This window comes from Papio anubis, chromosome 14 (assembly GCF_008728515.1).
Source record: "Papio anubis isolate 15944 chromosome 14, Panubis1.0, whole genome shotgun sequence".
Taxonomy (NCBI): Eukaryota; Metazoa; Chordata; class Mammalia; order Primates; family Cercopithecidae; genus Papio; species Papio anubis.
Genome location: NC_044989.1, coordinates 44,069,483 through 44,094,135, shown reverse-complemented (window position 1 = coordinate 44,094,135; position 24,653 = coordinate 44,069,483). Strand labels below are relative to the sequence as shown.

The 24,653-nt window shown below is 49.8% G+C and overlaps 1 protein-coding gene across 4 annotated transcripts in view; it reads right to left on the bottom strand.

Moving 5' to 3' along the window:
• Positions 1 to 927: 927 nt before the first annotated feature.
• The window catches only part of ABCG8 (ATP binding cassette subfamily G member 8), a 24,096-nt gene continuing 370 nt past the window's right edge, over positions 928 to 24,653 (bottom strand). The window contains exons 1-13 of one of the 4 annotated variants that reach the window (XM_009184112.4): positions 22,424 to 24,209; positions 19,044 to 19,145; positions 17,361 to 17,517; positions 11,217 to 11,455; positions 10,556 to 10,688; positions 10,174 to 10,443; positions 6,566 to 6,728; positions 6,398 to 6,481; positions 4,725 to 4,924; positions 4,236 to 4,312; positions 3,319 to 3,586; positions 1,707 to 1,840; positions 928 to 1,622 (exon numbers count right to left, since the gene is read on the bottom strand). In XM_009184112.4, coding sequence (XP_009182376.2) covers positions 1,485 to 1,622; positions 1,707 to 1,840; positions 3,319 to 3,586; positions 4,236 to 4,312; positions 4,725 to 4,924; positions 6,398 to 6,481; positions 6,566 to 6,728; positions 10,174 to 10,443; positions 10,556 to 10,688; positions 11,217 to 11,455; positions 17,361 to 17,517; positions 19,044 to 19,145; positions 22,424 to 22,432 — 1,974 coding nt within the window. In that variant the 5' untranslated portion in view covers positions 22,433 to 24,209 and the 3' untranslated portion in view covers positions 928 to 1,484. Of the gene's footprint in view, positions 1,623 to 1,706; positions 1,841 to 3,318; positions 3,587 to 4,235; positions 4,313 to 4,724; positions 4,925 to 6,397; positions 6,482 to 6,565; positions 6,729 to 10,173; positions 10,444 to 10,555; positions 10,689 to 11,216; positions 11,456 to 17,360; positions 17,518 to 19,043; positions 19,146 to 22,423; positions 24,210 to 24,653 lie in introns of those variants that run through there. The other 3 variants (XM_003908572.5, XM_009184109.4, XM_009184110.4) reach the window with 3 other exon arrangements.

The window sequence follows — 24,653 nt, the reverse complement described above, 5'->3', positions numbered from 1 at the left end:
CTGCTGGCCCAGGGACGATACTTGGAGTAACGCGGCTCTAGTGAACCTATGAAGAGTACTTTCTATTTGCCTTCCAAACACCCGCCTTCCCCTTCTTTTGATTCTAAACTCTAATTTTCCTTTGAGAACATTCTCTCCTGCCCTCTGTGCACCTGTTTTGAGTCAGATAGTCCCCAACACTCAGGCTTGAAGTATGCAACCTGGGCCTCTGCCATCCCATCCTCTGGCCACTGTGAAAGGTTCAAGGCTGGCCCTGAAACCCAGGCAGGGTCAGTGTATTCATCTGCTCTCACACTGCTATGAAGAAATACCCAAGACTGGGTAATTTATAAAGAAAAGAGGTTTAATTGACTCACAGTTCAGCATGGCTGGGGCGGTCTCAGGAAACTTAACAGTCATGGTGGGAGGCACCTCCTCACAGGGTAGCAGGAGAGAGAATGAGAGCTGAGCGAAGAGGGAAGCCCCTTATAAAACCATCAGATCTCAGCCGAACTCACTCTCAGGAGAACAACATTGGAGAAATCACCCCTGTGATTCAATTATCTCCATCTGATCCCGCCCTTGACACGTGGGGATTATTACAATTCAAGGTGAGATTTGGGTGAGGATGCAGAGCCAAACCATATCAGTCAGTGAAATGTAACTCGAACAAGCCTGGCTGAGTTAACACAGCCTCTGCAGACCCCATTTATCTTCTGGAGCCTTCCTGAACTCCTAAGCCTTACAGCAGCTCAGGCCTTGCCTTCTGCCCTCTAACTCCAAAGGCTTCCAAGGCTTTTCTGACCCCCACATGACTCCACCACAAAGTATCCATGTGCCCTTAGGAAAATGAATTTTTGCTTCAGTTTTCACACCTATAAAATGGGATACCACTTACCTCAAAGGATTGTCCACCTAAAGTGTTTTTGCACAGGACCTGCCACAGAGTAGATGCTCAATAAATTTTTAATTGTTCACGTTGGCTTTTGGAGCCCATGACCCCACACAAAAAGAAGGGATGGCATCTTGCTGGTACATCTTAGGTCACTTTCTGTATTGATGGTGGCTCACCACGGAGTGTGGGGCCCCTGGAAGATGAAGCCATATCTGCTAGCTACTGTTACTGTTCCCTCCAGGTTCCAACAATTCCTGCACAGTCTAGCTACTCAATTCATTCCTAGTTTGCTCCCATCCTATATCAAGTTGCCTATATAAATGCATATCAAAAGGAAATAAATTAGCAACGTTGTAGGTGCCACCGAGTGCAGGTTTTCTCACTCCCAGTCATCGCAGTCTCCTGCCAGTGAGCAGAAATCCCTTTCGACTGTCTTTATTCTACTGCCATCCTGTGGCTGGTCTGTGCCACTGCAGCACCGTGGGCCGGATGTAGCTGAGCATCTGTAGGGTCATTGTCTTCATGGTCCCCAGGAAGGGGGTCCTGAGGAGGGAGTGCAGTTGAAGGGTCTGCTCAGGTCCCTCACCAGCGGGCAGGCGCCTGGCGTGAATCACCAGTCTTGACTTGGCTTCTGTTTGATGAACCTTAAGGACACGTAGTACAGGACCATGAAGCCACCGCTGAGGCCAATGACGATGAGGTAGATGGCGTAGAGAGGGTACAAGTTCAGCTCCATGGCACTGAGGATCTGGAGACAGACATGCAGTGGGCTTACTAGAATGATGGGCAGCCGGACGTCCAATAATTTAGAACCTGAGGCCTCCCCACTTACTTTATCTCCTGAGACCGCGATGGTGCTCCCGAAGTTCCCGAGAGGCATTTTATAATTTCTTCCGCTGAACTGAATCTTCATCAGCCCTTCAAAACACCACCGCAGGAAGGACACTTTGGAAATCCACGCGGGCACTGGAAACAGAGAGCCTCGTTACTCACAGGTCTCCCTCATATTCTCACGGTTTCCCCATATTCGCATGGTCTCCCCCATACTCACACAGTCTCCCCATATTCCCATGGTCTCCCCACATATTCGCACTATCTCCCCATATTCCCATGATCTCCCTATATTCTCACAGTCTCCCCATATTCCCACTGTCTATATTGACATGGTCTCCTGCATAGTCACATGATCTCCCCATATTCCCACAGTCTCCCCATATTCCCATGGTCTCCCCATATTCACATGATCTCCCCATATTCCCACAGCCTCCCACATATTCCCATGGTCTCCCCATATTCCCATGGTCTCCCTATATTCTTGCAGTCTCCCCATATTCTCACCGTCTCCCCATATTCCCACAGTCTCCTCATATTCTCACGGTCTCCCCGTATTCCCATGGTCTCCTTTATATTGACACAGTCTCCTGCATATTCACACAGTCTCCCCATGTTCCCATGGTCTCCCCACATTCCCACAGTCTCTCCCACCTGCACAAGGGCACATTCCACTCTCTGAGACAGGGCTGTGGTGGCTCTGGCCCAAGTTCTCTGATGAGCAAGGAGGGGAGAGAGGCCAAGGGGCAAAAGGGCAGAGGGGCTGCTGGGGACACAGACTGGGGCTGAGGGAGCTGAGAGGCCACGGGGTCACCCACACGTTTGATCCATAGCAATTCTTGAGAGGGATTTGATGAGGCACCCCTGCATGTGCTCAGCTTCATGGACCGTGCGGGCTGAGGAGACTCAGCGGCCCCACACCAGAGACGATGGAGCCTGTGCCCTGATCCTATGGAGGTGGCATGGTATGGGGAGGGGAAGGAGGCAGTGAGCCCTGCCTGGATGCGTCAGGAAAGCCCTGGCAGAAGCGAGGCCCCGTGGAAGGTAGGGCATGACATTCCCGGAGACAGCAGCTGGGCAGGCTCAGAGGTGAGAGGGTGGGGTGTGCTGAGGGCTCCAAAAAGCTGGGGAGGCTGCAGGATTGAGCAGCCCTGGGAGGATTTGAACAAAGAGGGGCATGGGTTTGCACCTTGGAAAGCTCACTCTGCATGGCTGAGTTGAGAGGGATGTGGAGGGGCCCAGGTCACACAGACCAGGCTATGGCAGTGGCCCAGGCTTAAACGATGGCAGCCAGGGATGGGGACACAGCCAAGCAGACATTTCAGAGAAACCCAAGGCAGAATCAACCTGGCTCACAGGTAGATGTGGAGAGGGAGGGAAAGAGTCAAGGGTGACTTCTGGGTATTGACTATGGGATAGGAGGAGGTGCATCTGGAATCTCTAATGAAATTGTTCCTTTGGCCTCCAGGACAGCGGGCAAAGGCCTCTGCTTCCAGAAGGGCCAGCCTTAAGTTGGACCCAAGTAACGAGTGTCCATCTCCGGATGAAAGCAGGCTTCATCCAGCCGCATGAGGCCTAACAAAGCTGGCCCAGGCCCGGGGTGCAGGCCTCACCTGTCCACAGGCTGCTCAAGTTTATCATGTAGCCCGCGGTGAGGTAGAAGGAGTTGTAGAGGGCGTTGCTGAGGAAGGAGGCCATGTGGAAGGTGGGGAGCAGGGCCGCGGTGGCCAGGGCCATAATCCTGCAACAGAAGACCACCAGCCACACCAGCAGGAAGTGCAGCAGGAAGGGCTGGAGGCCCGGCCTCAGGTTGGCCAGCCAGTAGGTGGGCATCCCGTAGATGATGATGTAGGCACAGTGCTCCGGAAGCTCGCCGAGGATCTGCAAAGAACAGCCCTTGCAAGGATGTGAAGCCAGCACCTTCACTGCCATTATAATAAACGTTTAAAAGTATCTGTGCCCTCCAGTGGCAACCTTCCCTCCTGGTGATGATGAGGCTGTAGCAGGAGGGTGTGCTGGGACCCGGTACACTCAGTGCTGGCTTCCCCCTTGCAGATGCCAAGTGTTCCCTCTAGGGCAGTTCAGCCTGTTTCCCCCGGGGCAGCACTGGGCACCTGCTGTCCTAAGACCTGGTTTCAAGTCCCTACTCCCCCTGACCAGACAAGTAGCTGTGTGGCCTTGGAGAGCCGAGCAGCCTCTCCGAACCTCTGCTTCCTGGAAACGCCTGCCTGGCCGCTCGGGGCCACAGTGAGGCTCCGAAGAGGTAAAATACAAAGAGGATTTCTTTTTTTTAGACTCCTTCTGACCAGAAAACTATCATTCCTGGTCCACAGTCCTGGTGTTTTGGTAAATGTTTAAAAGTTCAAGTCTCCGAAACTCCCCTAGAAAATGTGACATCTGGTGGCATCTGCGACTTCACAAGACCCATAGCCCCATGGTTCAGAAAAGGCTTCCTGGTGGCAGTGTTTTCTCCACACTTACGCCCACCCTGGTGGGCGGGGGGCACTTGCTCTCAACCCTGCCCAGTCACCTTGGCAAAGAAATATGGACTAGTGGTGTACAGCCCGTCTTCCAGTTCATAGTAAAGCATTGCCCTCTCCGAGTAACCTAAAAAATAAGGGAAAGGAAAAGAGAATGAAAAAGTAGAATAAATCTACAGTGTTTCTGTTTTGGAGATTCTCTTAATACAATTCAAAGCAGTTATCATATTGCCCAAGTCTCTTAGGTTTTTTTACAAAATAGGCACAGTAAAGCCATCCTAATTTAGATGGCTGATGAGGCTCTTCAGGTTTTGCAAGTCTGTAGCTCGTGTTCTGCTGTCAAATATAAATCCTGCTAGGATAGGAACAGCTAAGACTCGGTAATTTGCTTTCATTTGCATACTAACATTAACATGCAAACTTTAAAAACATTATTGTCTTGTATATCATAATCACAATGAAATCAAACCCAAAGCTCAGAGGAACACAGCTCAGAGGTGGCTGAGGTCCTGCGTGGCCACGCCAGTGGCCACACTCACATTTGGAGATGACATCCAGAATGACATTGAAAGGGATGAGAGCGCCGATCATGAACAAGAGGGCGGCTGTATCCATGAAGGAGAGCTGGATGTTCCCGTGGCCAAAATAGAGGAAACCGATGGTCAGCGACATCAGACAGGCCTCTGCCCCGTGGATGAGGAGGGTGGGCAGGTCTCGGAAGTCGTTGGAAATCTGACGACTTAAAAACCAAAAGGAAGAGATGCTCAGGCAACGACATACACCAGCCCTGTGACCTTGGGAATGTCACAGTCTCCGTACGCCTCGTTTTTCTCGTATGCAAAATGGGGACGGTAATACCTGCCTCCTAGAGCTGCTCTGAGGATTAAATCAGAAAACTGGTGGCAGCATCTGTCCCACTGTAGGTACTCAATAAATGGTTGTTACTTTTATCATAATGTATCAGCTTGGCAATGTTAAAGAAATGATCCTCAGGAAAAAATCAATTCAGTCTGTGAAGATGTACAGATAGGCTGGGCATGGTGGCTCATGCTTGTAATCCCAGCATTTTGGGAGGCTGAGGCAGGTGGATCACTTGAGGCCAGGAGATCAAGACCAGCCTGGCCAATGTGAAGAAACTCCATCTCTAAAACACACAAAAAAATTAGTCGGGCATGGTGGCGCACACCTGTAATCCTACCTACTTGGGAGGCTGAGGCAGGAGAATCACTTGAACCTGGGAGGTGGAGGCTGCAGTGAGCCGAGATCACCCTAGTGCACTCTAGCCTGGGTGACAGAGATAGACTCTGTGTTTAAAAAAAAAAAAAAAAAGGTGTGTGCTCAATGATGTCTGCTGCCTCATTGCTTGTAGTAGTAAAAGCCGGAAGATAATCTGGCCATCAAGATGGACTTAACGGGTGGGTGATTATGGCTACACTGACGGGAATGCCGAGGAAGACCCAATCAGACAAGAGGTAGAGGCGCTGCCCTCACTGAAAAGAAACCAGCTACGAACCAGCATGCAGAGTATGATCCCACTACGTTTAAAAACACGTGTGTGCATGGAAACATCAGGAAAGACACACGCCACACAGTGCCGTCTGGTTTTCTTTGAGGGCTGGTGTGACTGGGACTTCCCTTTTTACTAGAGATTCTCTCCTATTGTCTACATTTTTCTCAATGACCCTATGCTATTTATACGATCTTCCAGCTGGTGAGGTTATCTTAATTTTGTTTAAAGAATAAAAGCAATAGGGGTGTTCTGTGTCCCTTGAAGATTAGTGCTGGTCCCAACAATGCTGTTTTCTTTTTTTTTTTGAGATGGGGTCTTGCTCTGCTGCCCAGGCTGGAGTGAAGATGCAATTACGGCTCAGTGCAGCCTCCACCTCCAGGAATCAAGCAATCCTCCCACCTCAGCCTACCAGGTAGGCCCACGCCACCATAACTGGCTAATTTCTGTACTTTTTTGTAGAGACGGGCTTTCACCATGTTGCCAGGCTGGTCTCGAACTCCTGAACTTAAGTGATCCACCTGCCACAGCCTCCCAGAGTCCTGGGATTACAGGCATAAGCCACCACGCCCCGCTGGATGCTGTTTTTTCAAATAACTCTGTCTCTCATTTTCTCCTTTAAATTCACTTAAATAGAAAAGGCTTAATGTGATATACAAAGACTTGGTGGGGGCAGGGGTCAGTAATAAAAAGACAGATAATTACCGGATCAGCGTGGTAAACTGCTGCACCGCCCCAGGCATCTTCGTAGGACTCGAGAGGCAGTTGGTGTCTAGTGGGGTCAGGCTGCTGGGAGGCAGAAGATGTGGCCAGGTCATGGGGGCAGCCACCTTCTGCAGGGAGCTCTCCTCTCAGAGCCGCCCGCCAGATTACCTTTCCACACAGGTGTCCTCATCAAGATCCTTCGTCTCTGCTTTCCACAGGAAGTCATCTAAGTCACGCACTTTTTCTAGAAACAGGGCTGCAAGTGACTGAGCCTTCTCCCTGGTGGCCACTTCCTGCTCTCTGCTGCGCCTGTCAATGCCGGTCAGGTCCACTGCAAGCAGGGGATGTGGAGTCATGGGTGGCCTGTTCCCTGGCACCTGCTCCCAGGTGAGGAGCTTGGTGCACGCCCAGCTCACAATGCTGATCACCCCTCGTGGGGCTCTGGGACATGCTCTCCACCTTCAGCCACGAAGCAAGGGGCAGAGCAGAGGGAGGCAGAGGGACCCCAAGGGCTGGGCCTTCACCCTGCCAGGCCTGACCACATCTGCAGAAGCCTCAGGGGAAGGGCAGTGGATCAAAAAATGGGCAACAGTAGAGGCCCCACCCAAGTCTTACTACCCAGGCTCATTTTGAGGATATCTTAGGACAGAGCAAGAGCCTTCATCACAGTCAGGCTCTGGCTCCAACTCTAGCTGTCCAGGAAGCTTTTGATGAGGACTCAGTGCCCCTTCATGGGGAGAAGTTGGGCTGGTCAAGGGGAGGCTGAGTAGTTGGGTTCACAGTTAGTGAGAGTTCTATCCAGAGAGTGAGAGTTCTATCCAGATGGTGAGACTTCTATCCAGGTAGATAGTGACAGTTCTATCCAGATAGATAGTGAGAGTTCTGTCCAGATGGGAAAAATTCTATCCAGATAGTGAGAGTTCTATCCAGATGGTAAGAGTTCTATCCAGAGAGTGAGAGTTCTATCCAGATAGATAGTGAGAGTTCTATCCAGATGGGGAAAATTCTATCCAGATAGTGAGAGTTCTATCCAGATGAGTGAGAGTTCTATCCAGATGGTGAGAGTTCTATCCAGATAGATAGTGAGAGTTCTATCCAGATAGATAGTGAGAGTTCTATCCAGATGGGGGAAATTCTATCCAGATAGTGAGAGTTCTATCCAGATGGTGAGAGTTCTATCCAGATAGATAGTGAGAGTTCTATCCAGATAGATAGTGAGAGTTCTATCCAGATGGGGGAAATTCTATCCAGATAGTGAGCGTTCTATCCAGATGGTGAGAGTTCTATCCAGAGAGTGAGAATTATATCCAGAGAGTGAGAGTTCAAGCCAGATGGTGAGAGTTCTATCCAGATAGATCGTGAGAGTTCTATACAGATAGATAATGAGAGTTCTATCCAGACAGAGAGTGAGAGTTCTATCCAGATGGTGAAAGTTCTATCCAGTTAGTAAGAGTTCTATCCAGAGAGAGTTCTATCCAGATAATGAGAGTTCTATCCATATGGTGAGAGTTCTATCCAGATAGTGAGAGTTCTCGCTCTCACTGAAAATTAACAACTTGGCCTCCCAGGCAGCCTGCCCAAAGCAGGAGGATGTCTGGCTGGAGGGTTCCAGGGACTGGCCAACTTCAGGTAGACTTCTCACTGCCCCCTTTGTTGGCTGCTCTGCCCCAGGAGGGAGACAGCACACTCGGCTGGAGACCCAATCTGATCAGCCCTGCCTCCTAAATCCAAGGGATGCTAACCTGTGGGGAGCACCAGGCAGCCCCACACCACAGCCATCCTCTTGCAGTGCCTCTGCCTTCTATCTCCAAGGCCCTGGCAATGCCACAAAAGGCAAACTGAGCCCAGCCACAGCCAGGATCTCCCTATACCCAGCTCAGTCTAGACCCATGCATGCCTGCCCACCCTCCCTCCATTCCTTTCCCAGAGCCTTGGCTTGGCTAGAGGTGACCTACTCCTCTCTCTCCCCCTTCCCTCCTCCCATATCCTCTTTTTTTTTTTTTTTTTTTTTTTTTTTCGAGATGGAGTCTCACTCTATCGCCCAGGCTGGGGTGCAGTGGCGCGATCTCAGCTCACTGCAACCTCCACCTCTCAGGTTCAAGCAATTCTCATGCCTCAGCCTCCCAAGTAGCTGGTACTATAGGCATGAGCCACTGTACCCAGTTAATTTTTATATTTTTAGTAGAGACAGGGTTTCGCCATGTTGACCAGGCTGGTCTCAAACTCCTGACCTCAGGTGATCTGCCTGCCTCAGCCTCTCAAAGTGCTGGGATTACAGGCGTAAGCCACCGCGCCCGGCCCTTCCTCCCCTTTTCATAACACATCTCAAGACAAGATAATGTCTAGGTGGGATCTTATAAACCATGTGGCCCCCCAGTGTGCAGCACTGTGGCTCAAAACATCAGATTTTTGGGCACCCCAGGCCCCGTGTAGCTCTTGCATCCCAGGTTGGTGAGGGGTTCCTGCCCCAGGGCTTGTAGGCCAGAGCCCCCTCCAATAACAATATAAAATGTAAAAAAGAGTTTTCAGGTCTGCTGTGGACACTTGACTTCTGGTAACCCCTCTCCAGGGTTACTTAAAATTATTCCCTGGTGGCCAGGTTGGCAGGTGCCCTTTGGCCCCTATTCTGGGGATAGCTGGCCTGAGAATGACACATCGTCAGGAAGCCAGGCTGCCACCTGAGCATAGGGAGGGAGGTGACCTTTCTGTGAGTTTGTGCAGAATGTGAGTACATAGGGTGAGTGGCGGCCTGTCCTCCTGGGGTAAGGATGGTGGAGAACTTGGGACACTAGGAGGAGGGTGTGGGCAGCTGGATGAGGAGTCAGGGCCAGGGCTGGGCACCAGTCCCAGTTCTGTGCCTTACAGCTGTGCTGGAGCAGGTGTTTAGCTCTGCAGGCGCCAGGCTTCTCATCTGTAAAGATGGAGATGGCCTTGGCCTGGCAGGGGTTTGAGAGTCAAACAGGAGACCCTATGGGCCTGGCATGTTTGGGCCCCATGTTTGCCTTCAAGATGATCACTGTTGTCCTGTTTACTGGTGGGGTCTTTGCTACAGCTTGCCAGCCTGGGTGGAAGCTGGGGGCTCAGGTGACCTACAGGACAAGCCATGACAGCTGCCTCCCCGGGACCTGGTACAACAATGCCGCCTGTCCAGCAGCCAAGCCCTTCCTCAGCACTCAGGATTTCAGGCCAGGTACCTGGGAAGGCAACTGTCCCCTGCAGAATGAAGGCAGTGGCTCACGCTCCCTGAGTGTAATATGCTGAGGGTTCAGGAGCCAAGCAAAGGGCAAGTCTGGGGCTGCCAGAGCAATTTTCATATCTAGAGATTCTCTGGCCAAGGCCACCACCCTGGGCCCCTCTCTGCCACCCTGCACCTTCAGGCTCCCTGCCACTGTTTGAACACCAGGACATGTTTTAAGATCTGGTGACTTCTTGACCTTAAAGGTTGTTTCCCTACCGAGTCTGAATAAAGACTCTGATCTTTATTGATCCCCACCCTCTTGGATTCCATGCCCCCCCTCCCCATCTTTGGAGCTTGCAAGTTTCTAATCTATCATGCACAGAAGGGTGGCTATTTGTCAGAAGCTTCTATTTCCAGGCCCTCATATCTAGCATTTGATAGCTGGCAAACCACCCCCTGTTCTTCTCCATCCTTGCTTCTCCTCTCCTGAAGCCTCTGGGAGTTTCCCCCCTGAATCTTTTCAGCAAGCTTGGGCAGGGTTTAAGCATCTGGGAGGCCCTATGTGCCAGGGCCCTGGCTGCTGGCCTTGGGGACTCACCATAGAAGTCAGCGGGGTTGCTGTAGCGAGGACAGGGGTAGCCAATGGCTGTGAAATACTGGACCATGTGCTGGGCCGCCCCTAAGTAGATGGGGGTACCAGACGTCATCAGAAGGACCAGATCAAACAGCCTGAAGATGTCGGAGCGAGGCTGGTGGAGGGAGATGAGCACCAGCCGGTTGCCTTTGGCCAGTCTGGACAATGTCTTCACCAGGTTGTGTGCCGTGAAGCTGTCAAGCCCAGAGGTGGGTTCGTCGAGAATGAGGATGCCTTCCCAACACAGCGAGGAGCCTGGTGAGTCGGTGGGGCTCTGGCCAGACCAAGCCAAGCCTGAGGGGACCACACAGGTCCCTCTGCCCCCATCTGCCCCCTAGGCCCTCACCTGGGTTCCACAGGAGCTGCACCCCAATGCTGACTCTCCTGCGCTCGCCCCCCGACACCCCTCGCACATACGTGTTGCCCACGCGGGTGTCAGCGCACTGCCGAAGCCGCAGCTCCGCGATCACATCCTCCACCTGTGGGCCAGAAGGAGCTTTGAGACCACCCCAGGGGCCTCCTTCAGGGCTGGACACATTGTGACCCCAAGGATAAAGGCAACTGCTCCTCTGGCTGGGTTTGAAAGTGAAGGGAGACAGCTCCCGCACTTGAGTTCCAAGCTGCAACATTGGTTCCCCCTATTCTTTCCACAGGTCCCAAGCAGCCTCGACGTGCTGGGCATTGTGCTCTGTGCTAGGAACATGGCCGTGTACTGGGGACCACGGCTGTTTACCCACATGGAGGCCCAGAAAACACACAAACAAATACACTCATCCCACATCTTAAAAAGTGCAATGAAGGGAACCAATGGACTGAGCTAGCTTCTGGCAAGCTGTGGGGTTTGAAAGGAGGGTGCAGGGCAGGCTGCAGCCCAGGGCGGGTGGACCGCAAGCTGAGTTGTTCAAACTCAACCTGTGGCTGGGTCCTGAGGCAGGGCAGCAGGGGAAGGGGGGGTCATGGACACTGTGGCTTCTTGGACCCTGGGGGTCACCACTGGGGCCAGTTACCCTTTTGTCACGCTGGGCCTGGGAGAAGGTTCTGGGCAGCCGCATCTGGGCAATGAAGGCCAGGGTCTCTCGCACAGTCAGGTTGGGGAGCAGCTGGTCGTGCTGGCGCACGTGGGCCACGCACTTCCTCACTAGCTGAGGCGAGCTGGGCTGCCCGTTGATCCAGATCTGGCCTGACTTGATCTTGCCACCGTGACCTCGGCTGGTGATCACGTCCAGCAACGAGGCTCTCCCACAACCTGCAAAGCCACCAGAGACATCCCTGAGAGCAGAGCTTCTGTGGGGGCCAGCCTGGCAGCCACTGCTCCCCACACACTCTCCAGGACCCTGGACTACTCTGTCCGTGCAGATGTGACCAGCCCCTAGAGAGGCGGCATAGTCCCTGGACCTAGATGGGGTGGGCCCAGGACATGGAGCTCCAAGCCTTCTGTCTGCAGCCAATGTGAGCACCCCTGTGGGGCTGTGAGGCCTGATGGCGCTGGGGGTTCAGGCCAGGCCAGCCAGTGGTGGCCTGACAGGAGAAGGCTAGAGTCCTAGATGCCACAGGGCCAGGTGGTGCCTGGAGCATCTGTCCCCTCCTGCCACCAACCAAGGCCCTTTCTCCCCAAGCAAGGCTAGTGTTAACGTAACTATTTTTGGCTGGCAAACATGCCAGCAATCTCTCATTATTCAATGTCGGTTGGCTCAGAAGCTGGTTTTGTGAGGACTAATTTGGAGCATTTATAGAGTGTCTTTTAAAAATGCAAAACCAAATCTATTTTGAGAAATAATGGAGGAAAAGATAGAGAAATAATAGAAGTAGAAACGATTTTAAAACTACAGCACAGTGTACACATATGTTCTGACTGTATCCATACCCATCTCTCTCTTCTTTCCATCAGTGGTACTTTTTCTTTCTTTCTTTCTTTTTTTTTTTTTTTTGAGACAGAGTCCCACTCTGTTGCCCAGGCTGAAGTGCAATGGCGTGATCTCAGTTCATTGCAATCTCTGCCTCCCGAGTTCAAGCAGTTCTCCCTGCCTCAGCCTCCTGAGTAGCTGGGATTACAGGCATCTGCCACCACGCCTGGCTAATTTTTGTATTTTTAGTAGAGATGGGGTTTCACCATGTTGGTCAGGCTGGTCTTGAACTCCTGACCTCAAGTGATCCACCAGCCTAGGCCTCTCAAAGTGCATCAGTGGTATTTTTAATTCTCTTTTTTTAAAAAAAGATTCACCTAACTGAGGGTGGAGGATGGGAGGAGGGAGAGGAGCAGGAAAAATCCCTTGGATACTAAGCTTAGTACCTGGGTGATTAAGTAGTCTATACAACAAAACCCCATTATACTAGTTTACCTATATAACAAACCTACTTGTGTATCCCCAAACCTAAAAAAACGGTTAAAAAAAGATTCATTGCACTTGAGTTAACACCACCCTCTTCCGAATGATGTACTAATTATTATTGATTTGAGAAAGTCAGCATCAGATTGGATCTAGTTTCCAAAGACTTTCGATGAGGCTCTTTCTGTGACAGCTGTTTAAGATGTGAGTGCGGATTGGGCTCAGGCTCCGAACATCTTCCTACCGTGGAGCTAGGAATGAGCTCTTTCCACTCACTCAGATGGAATGTTTTCTGCTTGTTTGCGTGTTTGTTTTGGAGACGGGGTCTCACTCTGTGGCCCAGACTGGAGTGCGGTGGCGTGATCTCAGCTCACCGCAGCCTCTGCCATGCCAGTTCAAGAGATTCCCCTGCCTCAGCCTCCCGAGTAACTGGGAATACAGGCTCCTGCCACCACACCTGGCTAATTTTTGTGTTTTTAGCAGAGACAGGGTTTCACCATGTTGGCCAGGCTGGTCTCGAACCTTGGCCTCAGGTGATCTGCCTGCCTCAGCCTCCCAAAGTTCTGGGATTACAGACGTGAGCCACCGTGCCCGGCCCCAGACGGAGTTTTGATTTCCTTACTGGAGAGCAAGTTTTCCAAGTTGTGTTCAAACAGACTTGTCACATGTTGAGCCAATACATATGTGACAAGTCCTTCCTGCCACACACTATGTGCTTCTTGCAGGAAGCCCCACAGCACCCAGTGCAAACCTCAAAAACCAAGAAGCTTCCCCACATGATCTCTCTGGTTACTGTGCAGAGGATCTCAGGGTAGAAGGGGCCTGTGTGCTACCTCTGGGTGTACCTCATTTAAGATCCCTGAGAACATAAGTGGAGCAAAATAGCCAGGAGAGAAACCTGGGAGAGAAGCTTCAGAGCCAGGCTCCAGGGGCACCGGGGACTTCACCAATATTCACAGGGACCACGGATTCCCACTCAGAAAGCAGGAAGTCCAAGTTTTCTGAGCAAAACTTTGTGAGAGCAGTGGGGAGCCTTTCCAATGGAGGATGCCTGTGGTATCTGGGGAGACTCTGTATAGTATGGCTCACCCAAATCTCATCCAAAATTGTAATCCCCGCTTGTCGAGGGAGGGACCTGGTGGGAGGTGATTGGATCATGAAGGCAAATTTCCCCCATGCTGTTCTCATGATAGTGAGTGAATTCTTATGAGATCTGATGTTTTAAAAGTGTTTGGCAGTTCCTCCCCTCACTCTCCTCTCCTGCCACCATGTAAAATGTGCCTTGCTTCCCCTTTGCCTTCCACCATGATTGTAAGTTTCCTGAGGCCTCCCCAGTCATGAGGAACTGTGAGTCAATTAAACCTGTTTTCTTTATAAGTTACCCAGTCTCAGGTAGTTCTTTAGAGCAGAGTGAAAACGGACTAACACACCCTGCATGAACTAAGACAAAACACCCACTGGCATTCAAGACCCTTATTGAATGGCTGGAATCTCCGAATCAGTAAACTCATCAATTGGAAACCACTTTTGGCATTGCTGAATCGATAAAAGAAACTAAAATGCCTAGGGCTGTTTTCTTTTCTTTTGTTTTGTTCTTTCTTTTTTTCTTTTTTGAGATAGTATTTTGCTCTTGCTGCCCAGGCTGGAATGCAATGGCACAATCTCAGCTCACTGCAACCTCCACCTCCCAGGTTCAAGCAATTCTCCCACCTCAGCCTCCCGAGTAGCTGGGATTACAGGCATGTGCCACCACACCCAGCTAATTTTTTTTTTTTTTTTTTTCCAGTAGAGACAGGGTTTTACCATATTGGCCAGGCTGGTCTCAAACTCCTGACCTCAGGTGATCCACCTGCCTCAGCCTCCCAAAGTGCTGGGATTACAGGCATGAGCCACCATGCCCAGCCAGGCTGTTTTCTTTATATTTAAAAAATTATGGCCAGCGTTCTTTTGTGTGTGTGTTGGGCAGGTGGAGGAGGGGATGGCAGTAAAAGTCACAGGAAGTGTAGTTGATAAACCTTTCTAATAAATCATTTTAATAATTTCAGTTGCTCAGTTAAACTAAATCTGGCCTGAGACTGCCTGCATACTTTGAGTTCCCACAGAGCAAACTGCAAGCAAACTTAATATGTAAACAAACTGCAACTTCTCTTAGCAGTATATTCCCTTAAGACAGAGATTGGCTGAGACAAGTTGCTGAGTCTCAGCCAATCATGGCAGCCAAGCATCAGCCAATCACAATCACCGCCTCAACCTACCGACTGATGAGATCCTGTCCATACCCAACACCTGATCACATCACCCTCAAATAAATAAGGTGAACACCCAACTGTAACCAATCAGCTATTTCTGTAGAGCACTTGCTTTTTCTGTCTACAAATATCACCTGACCAAATTGCTTGGGGGAGCTCTCTGAACTGGTCCTGTTTTTGAGTGCTGCCAGATTCATTAATCACTATTTGCTCAAATAACTCTACTGTTTATTTGTCTAAAGTTTTTTTTGTTGTTGTTGTTTTGTTTTTTGTTTTACACAGGCAAGTAAACCTGAAGTCAAACAACACTGAATCTATAGTTAAACAACCAGGGCTCACGCCTGTAATCCCAGCACTTTGGGAGGCCAAGGCAAGCAGATCACCTGAGGCCAGGAGTTGGAGATCAGCCTGGCCACCATGGCGAAACCACATCTCTACAAAAAATACAAAAGCAATTAGCCAGGCATAGTGGCACCCACCTGTAATCACAGCTACTCAGGAGGCTGAGACATGAGAATCATTTGAACCCAGGAGGCAGGGGTTGCAGTGAGCTGAGATCACATACTGCACTCCAGCCTAGGTGACAAAGCGAGACTCTCAGAAAAACAAAACAAAACAAAACCAATTAAAAAACAAAAACAAAAAACTAGAAGACTATTCAATGTAATTTATTCATTCCTTTCTAAGAGATGAGATCTTGCTCTATTGCCCAGGCTGGAATGCAGTGACACAATCATAGCTCACTTGAGTTTTGAACTCCTGGCTCAAGCACTCCTCCTGAGTAGCTGGGATTACAGGCGCATGGCACGCTGCCCAGCTAATTTTTTAAATTAAAAAAAAACTATTTTATTGAGGGAGTCTCCTCCCTATGTTGCTCAGGCTAGTCTTGAACTCCTGGCCTCAAGCAGTCCTCCTGCCTCAACCTCCCAAATATTCAATATAATTCTTGCTCTGCTTTTCTGAACTTTCCTCAACCACAAATTAGGGATACTGACAGCTAGAGGGTTGTATGTGCGAAGTATTAACCATGATATGACCCTAAGTAAAGACCCATGTGTCCCCTAGATGCTGGATTCAGGAAGAGAAAGTAGATACAACAAGAAACACTACTAGATGTTATAAATAAAAATACAATAGTAGGCCCATGAGGGATCCTCTTTTTTCTTTTTCTTTTCCTTTTTTTTTTGAGACGGAGTCTCACTCTGTTGCCCAGGCTGGAGTGCAGTGGCACGATCTCGGCTCACTGCAAGCTCTGCCTCCCAGGTTCACGCCATTCTCCTGCCTCAGCCTCCTGAGTGGCTGGGACTACAGGCGCCTGCCACCATGCCTGGCCAATTTTTTGTATTTTTTAGTAGAGATGGGGTTTTACCATGTTAGCCAGGATGGTCTCGATCTCCTGACCTCGTGATCCACCTGCCTTGGCCTCCCAAAGTGCTGGGATTACAGGCGTGAGCCACCGCGCCCGGCTGGGATCTACTTTTTTCTTATTTAGGTCACGATTGCAGGGACAGGGACAAAGTGAGAGGGACTTCATGACTGTGATGCTGTTTCAGTTACAAAGTGCATTTATACATAAGATTTCATTTGATCTTTGGTTATACAGTAAACAGAACTTATCTACCAGACGGGTGTAAAAGTTTGGAGCGGATGTTTAAAAAATTGAGTAATCTCTACCTCTGGAAATGATTAATTAAAAGATATAAAATTCTCTCTCTAACATTATGTAAGTGTATCCCAAGGAGAAATGCGTTGATCCGAGAATCATGAAACCAAAGTTGTAGTTCTAGCTCTGCATTAAATATGTGTCCTTACGAGAATCCCTCAATTTCTCTGGATTTGAGGCTCCTCATCTGTCAAATGGAGGGAAGTGTGTGTGTGTGTGTGTGTGTGTGCGCGCGCGCGTGATCCCGCGCAAGAGAATACTCTAGACACACTGAGGAGTAGGGAGTTTGAACACCTTCCTCTGAAAATGCTTCCAAACTGTTAGGGGAAAGAAAGGTGGAACATAATGAGAATGAACTCTGTTCCCCAAGCCCCCTTTCAGCTCAGACATTCTCTCATTTTAAAACTGGCTGTGGAAATGACAATTTGAGGCACTCCAAGAACGTGGCTCTTTGCAGACGAGTGAAGGTTGTGCTAAGTAAGACGCTGGAGAGGCTGAGAGGTGAGAGTGTGGCAGCGGCTTCTGGCCATAATCAGAATGTGATTGCGGAGGAACAACCTGAACCAATGCCCCTCGTAGCTGGAGGAGTCTGAAAAGAACATCACGTGCTGAAGCTGTTTGCTGATCTTTCAGTCCAGGTGTCAGCCAAAGTCAGATGCTCTGGCCACAGCCCCGGGTGGACAAGAGGCACACTCATGACTCTTAACAACAGCACCTACCCACAAAAGCCAGCAAATGGAGGAGCCAGGATTTGAGCCGAGGTCTGTCTGACCCAGAACCTGTGCTCTCAACCATTCTGCTGTATTATTCTACTAGTCAGCAAAGAGCTCCACAAGAAGCATCCATTTATCCAAAGGACCATTCTGCATCCCAGGAGAGAAACCATTGCCCAGCGATTTGCCTTTCCGGTACCTGAGCTCCCTATGATGGCCAGCATCTGCCCACTTCTGACTTTGAAGCTTAGGTTTTGGATGCCCAGCTCACAAGAATTCCGGCGGCTGGCAGATGTCCAGGGCATCTTGAACTGAGCCAGGTGCTCAAACCAAGGGACCTGAGAAGCCAGGTCCACCTGTGGGGAGACATCAGAAGGTTCCTTAGAGAGCTGAATGGTTCAGAGGGCTTCAGCAACTTCTGTTTAGCATCGTCGTTCCCCAGGTGGCCCCTCTCCACAGAGGATGCGTCCTCACCTACACACAATAGGCCCCAACCCAGGTTTTACCAAACACGGAAGCGGGATCCATGCTGAGAACCTGTAGCTGCTATTTCCAGGTCTGAAGATAAGAGGAATGAAAAGCATGTACAAGCCAGGCGTGGTGGCTCACGCCTGTAATCTCAGCGCTTTAGGAGGCTGAGGCAGGTGGATCACCTGAGGTCAGGAGTTCTAGACCAGCCTAGCCAACATGGTAAAACCCTGTCTCTACTAAAAATACAAAAATTATCCGTGTGTGGTGGTGGGTGCCTGTAATCCCAGCTACTTGGGAGGTTGAGGCAGGAGAATCACTTGAATTTGGGAGGCAGAGATTGCAGTGAGCCAAGGTTGCGCCACTGCATCCCAGCCTGGGGCAACAGAGTGAGACTCTCAAAAAAAAAAAAAAAAAGGAAAAAAGAAAGGCATGTGCAATAGTGGTACAGAAATAAAAATAAAACATGAAGCAAAATGTCTTTACTAATAATTTATCAAATGTTTACTATGTGCAAGACATTGTGTTAATCACTTAACATCCATCACCTTATTCAATCCTCATTGCAAACCTATAACACAGACACGATCAGAATCTTTGTTTTACAGATGAGGCTCAGAGCAGTTAAGTAACTTGCTCAAGGTCACACAGCTGGTAAGTGGCAGAGCAGAGAAAGGCTCATTGGCTTGTCCCAACTCACACCCACAGGAAGCCAGACTCAGGCCTCCGAAGTTCACCATCCCAGGCCCCACCATGTTCCATCTGGGTCCTTGGGAAGGTGAGGGAATATGGATCCTTGAATCTGACCAGGGGGTTCCTGGGTGCCTCTGAAAGGTCAGTGGTTGTCTTTGCACTCTGGATGTTTTATAAGGTCCAGGGATAGTACATTTTACAAAAAAAGAATAAATATATATATATACACACACATACACACACACACACATATATATATAAACTGATGAAATCTGAATAAAGTCTGTAGTTAATAGCATTGTACATTTTAATTTCTTAGTGTTCATAATTATACTATGGGTATGCAAGATGTTAACATTCGGGGAAGCTGGACAATGGGTATATGGAAACACTGTATTATTTTTGCAATTTTTTCCAAAATCTAAAGTTATTTCAAAATATAGCTTAAAAAGAGTCCCAGAGACATTTTTCTATAGATTCACACATTTTGCTTTATGTTTATACAACAATTTCATTCTCTTTTCAAGCCTCTCAACCTCCAGCTCTGATATATGCCATTGATGACACCTATTGCACCTGACACATGAGGCATGAATGTGGACTGGACTCTGTCCTTGGGGGTGGAGGGCCTGTAAGGTGGGCCCACCCTTTTATTCCACCTGGGGAATTTCCTGGCTGTCCCTGCCTGCTCCTCTCCCCTTGAACCCAGGCGTGCCTCTACCTGGTAGTTGAGGTCTCTGACCTCCAGGGTGTTGGGCTGGCCACTGTAGGTGAAGTACAGGCTGTTGTCAGTTTCAGAGGAGAACAATCTATCCTGGAGGCCCTGTGGGAGACAGGACAGGTGAGGGGCTCCTTTGGAAGCCGCTGAGAACATAGGAGAAGACAAGGAGGAAACCGACAGGTGAGAGCAACTTCTTAGAGCCGACGTAGTTGAAATCTCAAATTGGCAAGAGATGGGATTGCACAGGTGGAGCCTTGGCGCTTTGGGAAAATAGGAGCGCTGACAAGGGCCCATCTCCTCTTCCCTTCAGAGAGAGCTTCGGGGCTTCTCCTGGGGCACCTGCCCCAGAGAACCTCAACCTCAGGCTGGTGGAGCCTGAAGCCAAGCAGCTTACGGTAAAGAGACCCAGACTCTGGACTGGAGAGAGTTCTATAAACAAACCTCTGTGCTCCGAGAAGATCTGACTGGAGCGGGCAGACCCTTTGCCTTTAACTTTCCCTGCAGCTGGCTTCATATCTCCTAATGCCAAACAGACATGACACATGCAGCATATGAGAGTGAAGTAGCTGTCGAGAGTTAATGCCCAATACTCGTGAAGACACCATCCTGAGAAAAGTCCTAACCAACTTCTTAGTCCTCACTAACATCTGGCATACTTCTCACATCTGATTTTGATGAGGAGTTCGTGGAACGAAGCAACTGAAAATGCTGCTGGGAGCTTTGAGAGGTAGTGCCTCTCATCGTCGTCATCATGTTGTTGTTATTGTTGAAGTGGTGGTATATTTGAATGTACATTAAAAAATCAGCATTTCATGGTGTCAGCTGATACCTTTGAAAGGTATTAACCATCTGCAGACCTGAATTCCTCCTATTCTGACAATTCTATCATTTAAATCATTGAGGCCCAAACAAAGAAGCAACTAGGAAGTCCCCCACCATTTCTTTTTCTTTGGATTGGGTCTTGCTGTATCACCCAGGATGGAGTGCAGTGACACGATCAGAGCTCACTGCATCCTCGACCTCTCAGGCTCGAGCAATCCTCCCACCTCAGCCTCCTAAGCAGCTGGGACTACCGGCATGCGCCACCACACCCAGCTAATTTTTTTATTTTTCGTAGAGACAGGGTTTTGCCATGTTGGTCGCAAACTCCTGGGCTCAAGTGATCCACCCACCTCAGCCTCCCAAAGTGCTGTGATTACAGGCGTGAACCACCTCGCCTGACGTCCATTTTTTATTGCATTCAATTTTTCTTACATTTCTGTCAGGCAGGAACAAGTACATTTTCATTAACAAGTTCCCACAGACTTTCCTCCTCAAGCCACCATTCTCACACTATACATTCCTTCAATCAACCATGCACCCAGCAAACACTTAAGGAGAGTCCAGAACACCCTTCAGGCTTGGAATTTGGGATGTGACAATGAAAAGGCCGTTGAAAAGCTTAGATTTCGGCAGGTGAGACAGGTGATTAGGATGGAGCGAGACAGATCAGGCAGAGAGGGAGGCTGGTGGGTTTATTTTCACTGTGTACACAACGCACACACATGCTGTAGGTGAAAATAACATGAGTATGCTTTACGTGAAAATAACAAATGCCATACAGCAGTGTTCTTGTCAAAGTACCCCTGCAACGATGGGGGCCAGAAGTCCTTGGAAAGAACATTCCAGGTCAGTGGAGGCGGAGGGAAAGAAATTCGGTGACAGTATGCTGCAGGCATGCTATGGGGAACCCCCAGAGTTCTGGGACAGCGTGAAAAGCAGCAGACCAAAGTGACTTCCATTGCTTAATGTTTGAATTATCACCATAAAGACCCAAAATTATACAGAAAAAAATGGGAAAGAGAAACACCTAATTCAGGAGAGGGGTTATCTCTGGGGAGCGGGAAGAGATGAAAGGAGAAAGGGGACACAGTAGGAGTGCAGGATCAGGCTTCAAAGCTTTTGGTAATTGGTGGCGTGTACATGAGAGTTCTTTAAGCTGATTTGGGTATAATATTTCACAATATGTTGTCAAATTGAGAGAGCAAGCCAGTGAGTAGAGCTCCAGAGTTCCGTTCCCACCTCAACCCCAGCTGCCAAAGCCCCAAAGCAGGAGGGAGGTTGGGGGAGAGGAGGTAAGAAGGTCTGTGACCCAAGCTCCTGGGGAGATTGAAAACAGCTCAGACAGATGCTGGACTCCTGGCAGATCAGCGCTTTGGCCTTGCCCCTCACTCGCCCTCTCCACTGTCACTGTACACATTGCTTCGTTGTCCCATTTTTGTTTGTTGTTGAATCATCAAAAACTCTTAGCCATTGCCAGCTGTGCGTGGTGGCTCATGCCTATAATCCCAGCACTTTGGGAGGCTGAGGCGGGCAGATCACCTGAGGCCAGGAGTTCAAGACCAGCCTGGCCAACGCAGTGAAACCCTGTGTCTGCTAAAAATAAAAAAAAAAATTAGCCAGGCATGGTGAAGCACCCCTATAGTCCCAGCTACCCTACTCGAGAGGCTGAGGCAGGAGAATCGCTTGAACTGGGCAGGTGGAGGTGCAGGGAGCTGAGATCATGCCTCTGCACTCCAGCCTGGGCCACAGCGTGAGACTTTGTAAAAAAAAAAAAAAAATCTTATCCATTGCTAAGAGACTCACGTGGGCTAACATGCATCTTGCTGTTGTTTTTAAAACAAATATCTGCAGGAGGGATATTAGACAATGTAAATGAGCTGGGAAATTACTTCTGCTGGCCCAAACACCCCCAGGTCAGATTTAGGCATGGAGGAGGGGCTGAGGAAGGAAGGTCAGACATTTGGAGTCTGGAGCGATGTGTGGAGGTGACCTGCAGCCCAACTGGGTTCCGCTGTGCGGTACTTTGAGAAGGGGAGGGAGCTGACAGAAAGAGGAGGCAGAGCAGACACTGGATAAGAGGAAGGGGAAAGGTGCCTGGTTCCTTGTTCCAAGGCTCGCCCCAAGCCCCTTCACTGTGGGCTGGGAAGGCAGGTGTGGGCCAGCCTGGACTCCAACCACCACTGAGGGATTGTGCCTTCCAGGAGGCATAGGCAGCTCGTCTTTCGGAGGAAGAAAATTAGTGCCTGGGTTGGGGACGACCTCTGTTCCATTTTAAAATATTTTCCTTGGCTCCCAGGAAGGATTTGTTAGACTCTTCCTGAGGTTTTGACAAACTCTCTGTATTTTTCAAATACTTAAATATCTATTCGGCTGACATCTTAATCAGTACGCCTGTCAGAACATCACTTGAATTTCCGACAGGCGACACCCAAAAAAGCAAAAGCAGGTTTATTTGTAGGTAACCAGCTCTGCTCCTGCTGGGCTACATTGTAATTTCTCCCCGTATTAACTTCTGATCGAATTCCTGAGTCAGATGCCTAGGCAAGAAGGAAACTCACAGCGTACATGTTTCTAGTTCTGAGATGAGGAGCCTGTGCCTCGCGGGGAGTGATGTACTGACGCTGGCGGCTGGAGGGTTGCCGAGGGGACACGCAGGACTTGTTTTTGGCTGAAGGAATTTTATCGAAACATTCAGCCTAGGTCACACACAGCTCCGCCTGCTGCAGGGTCTCTCTTGTCCTTCTCTGTTGCTTCTCCTGCCCATGGCATGAAGAGTGCGTGGGTTAAGGGCACTTACCACTCCAGGTGCCTAAGCTGCCAGAATTCTCTGTGCAAATGGCCCCAAGTCCATCCCCAGGGTCTGTGCACTTCCTCCCCGGCCCAACCTCCTGAGGACCTTTAGGCCAGAGAGGTATATATGTCTGTGCAGGGCAGGGCTGCAATGCAGGTAGGCAGGAGGGTGACCACCCAGGGTGTTGAGGGCCCCATGGAGTGGGATGGAGCTGAGAGGGGGCAGAAAAGGGGGACAGGTTGTGGCTTGGGCTAGAAGTGGTTCCCCCGTACCAGTGCATTCTACCCAAGACGCCTTAGAATTTCTCAGTTTACACCTGACCTTTCAGGTTGTGAGGAAGATATGTCGAGACAAGAGGATAGAAACTAGAGAACACACGCTGATGTTCCCACAAAAGCCGTCTGTCACCCTGTCTCACCCATCACTTCACTACTGAGACCAACCCGACAGCCACATGGGCGGAGGAGACACCAGTGGAGTCCCCAGCACGGGTGGACACGTTTCTATGATGGAGTCTCATTGGGAAAAAGCAAAACTGGCCAGGAGCGCTGGCTCATACCTGTAATCTCAGCACTTTGGGAGGCTGAGGAGTGTGGGTATCTTTGACTGTTCTTATAGCTTGACTGATGACTTTTATATATCTAGACATAGGAAATGTGACCCTCATTCTCTTGTTCCAAGCCCCACACGTGTTAGGGGCAGACCCTCGCTCAGCACCTGGAGTGACAGGATTGGACAGAAGGGAAGCAGAAATGGCAGGGCTGGAGTGCATTTCTGGTGCGGTCCTAGCATTTCTTTGCCTCTCAAGCTGTGGTGGCTGAATCGTCAGCCCTCCCAGGCAGAAAGTGTTCCCAAAGCCCTGCTAGCTTTCTATTCTATTCAGGCTTTAACCATTCCCCAAAGTGGTGGGCCCCACAGGGTATTCAGAGAGCAGAGCTGCTCAGGTGTGGTGGTTGCAGAACCGACTAGAAATGGTGGGCTCCTTGGGTCTGGCCGAGTCAAGTTCTGGAAACTCAAGGCCAGTCCAGATGGTTTTCCCCATTGGGTGTGGAGTCCTCAATCATGCTTATCTTTCTCTCCTCCCTCCTACCCACAACAGGCAAAGATGGAAAGGTGGGATGGGGTGAGGTGGTGGGAGTGGGGATCAGCTTCTTGCCTGTCTTCCAGTTTAGCCTCCTGCTTCAAATCCTGCCACACCCCGATTTCAGTCAAAGGCTATTTCTTGAGTAAACACTTCTCAGGTAAAATGAGGAAGGAAACGTACCTCCACCTCCTGCCACCTGGCTGCTTCTACTCCTTCCAGCTTTCTCCCAGACCTTACGATTGCCTGCTAGAGCCACACATGCTGATGTTCCCACAAAAGCCGTCTGTCACCCTGTCTCACCCATCACTTACTACTGAGACCAACCTGACAGCCACATGGGCAGAGGAGACACCAGTGGAGTCCCCAGCATGTGTGGGCACATTTCTGTGATGGAGTCTCATTTGGAAAAAGCAAAACTGGCCAGGTAAGCGGCTCATGCCTGTAATCCCAGCACTTTGGGAGGCTGCGGAGGGTGGGTAACCTGAGGTCAGGAGTTTGAGCCTGACCAACATGGTGAAACCCTGTCTCTACTGAAAAATACAAAATTTGCCCGGTATGGTGGCAGGTGCCTGTAATCCCAGCTACTTGGGAGGCTGAGGCAGGAGAATCACTTGAACCCGGGAGGCAGAGCTTGCAGTGAGCCGAGATCGTGCCACTGCTCTCCAGCCTGGGCAACAGAGCAAGACTCTGTCTCAAAAAAAAAAAAAAAAAAAAAAGTAGAAACAGTGAAATTGTCCCACATCACACATAAGGACATGATTTCCCTAAAGGAGCATTTCTTAGGGCAGGAAGTGACCTCAGAGGCCTCTGGGACCCTGAATCTGTTCCCCTCAGCCCTTTGCCATGCAGGAAACAGTCCTGTGGCCATGTCCTCACACTGCTTGCTGTCCGGGTGGTGCTAAGACAGAAGGCT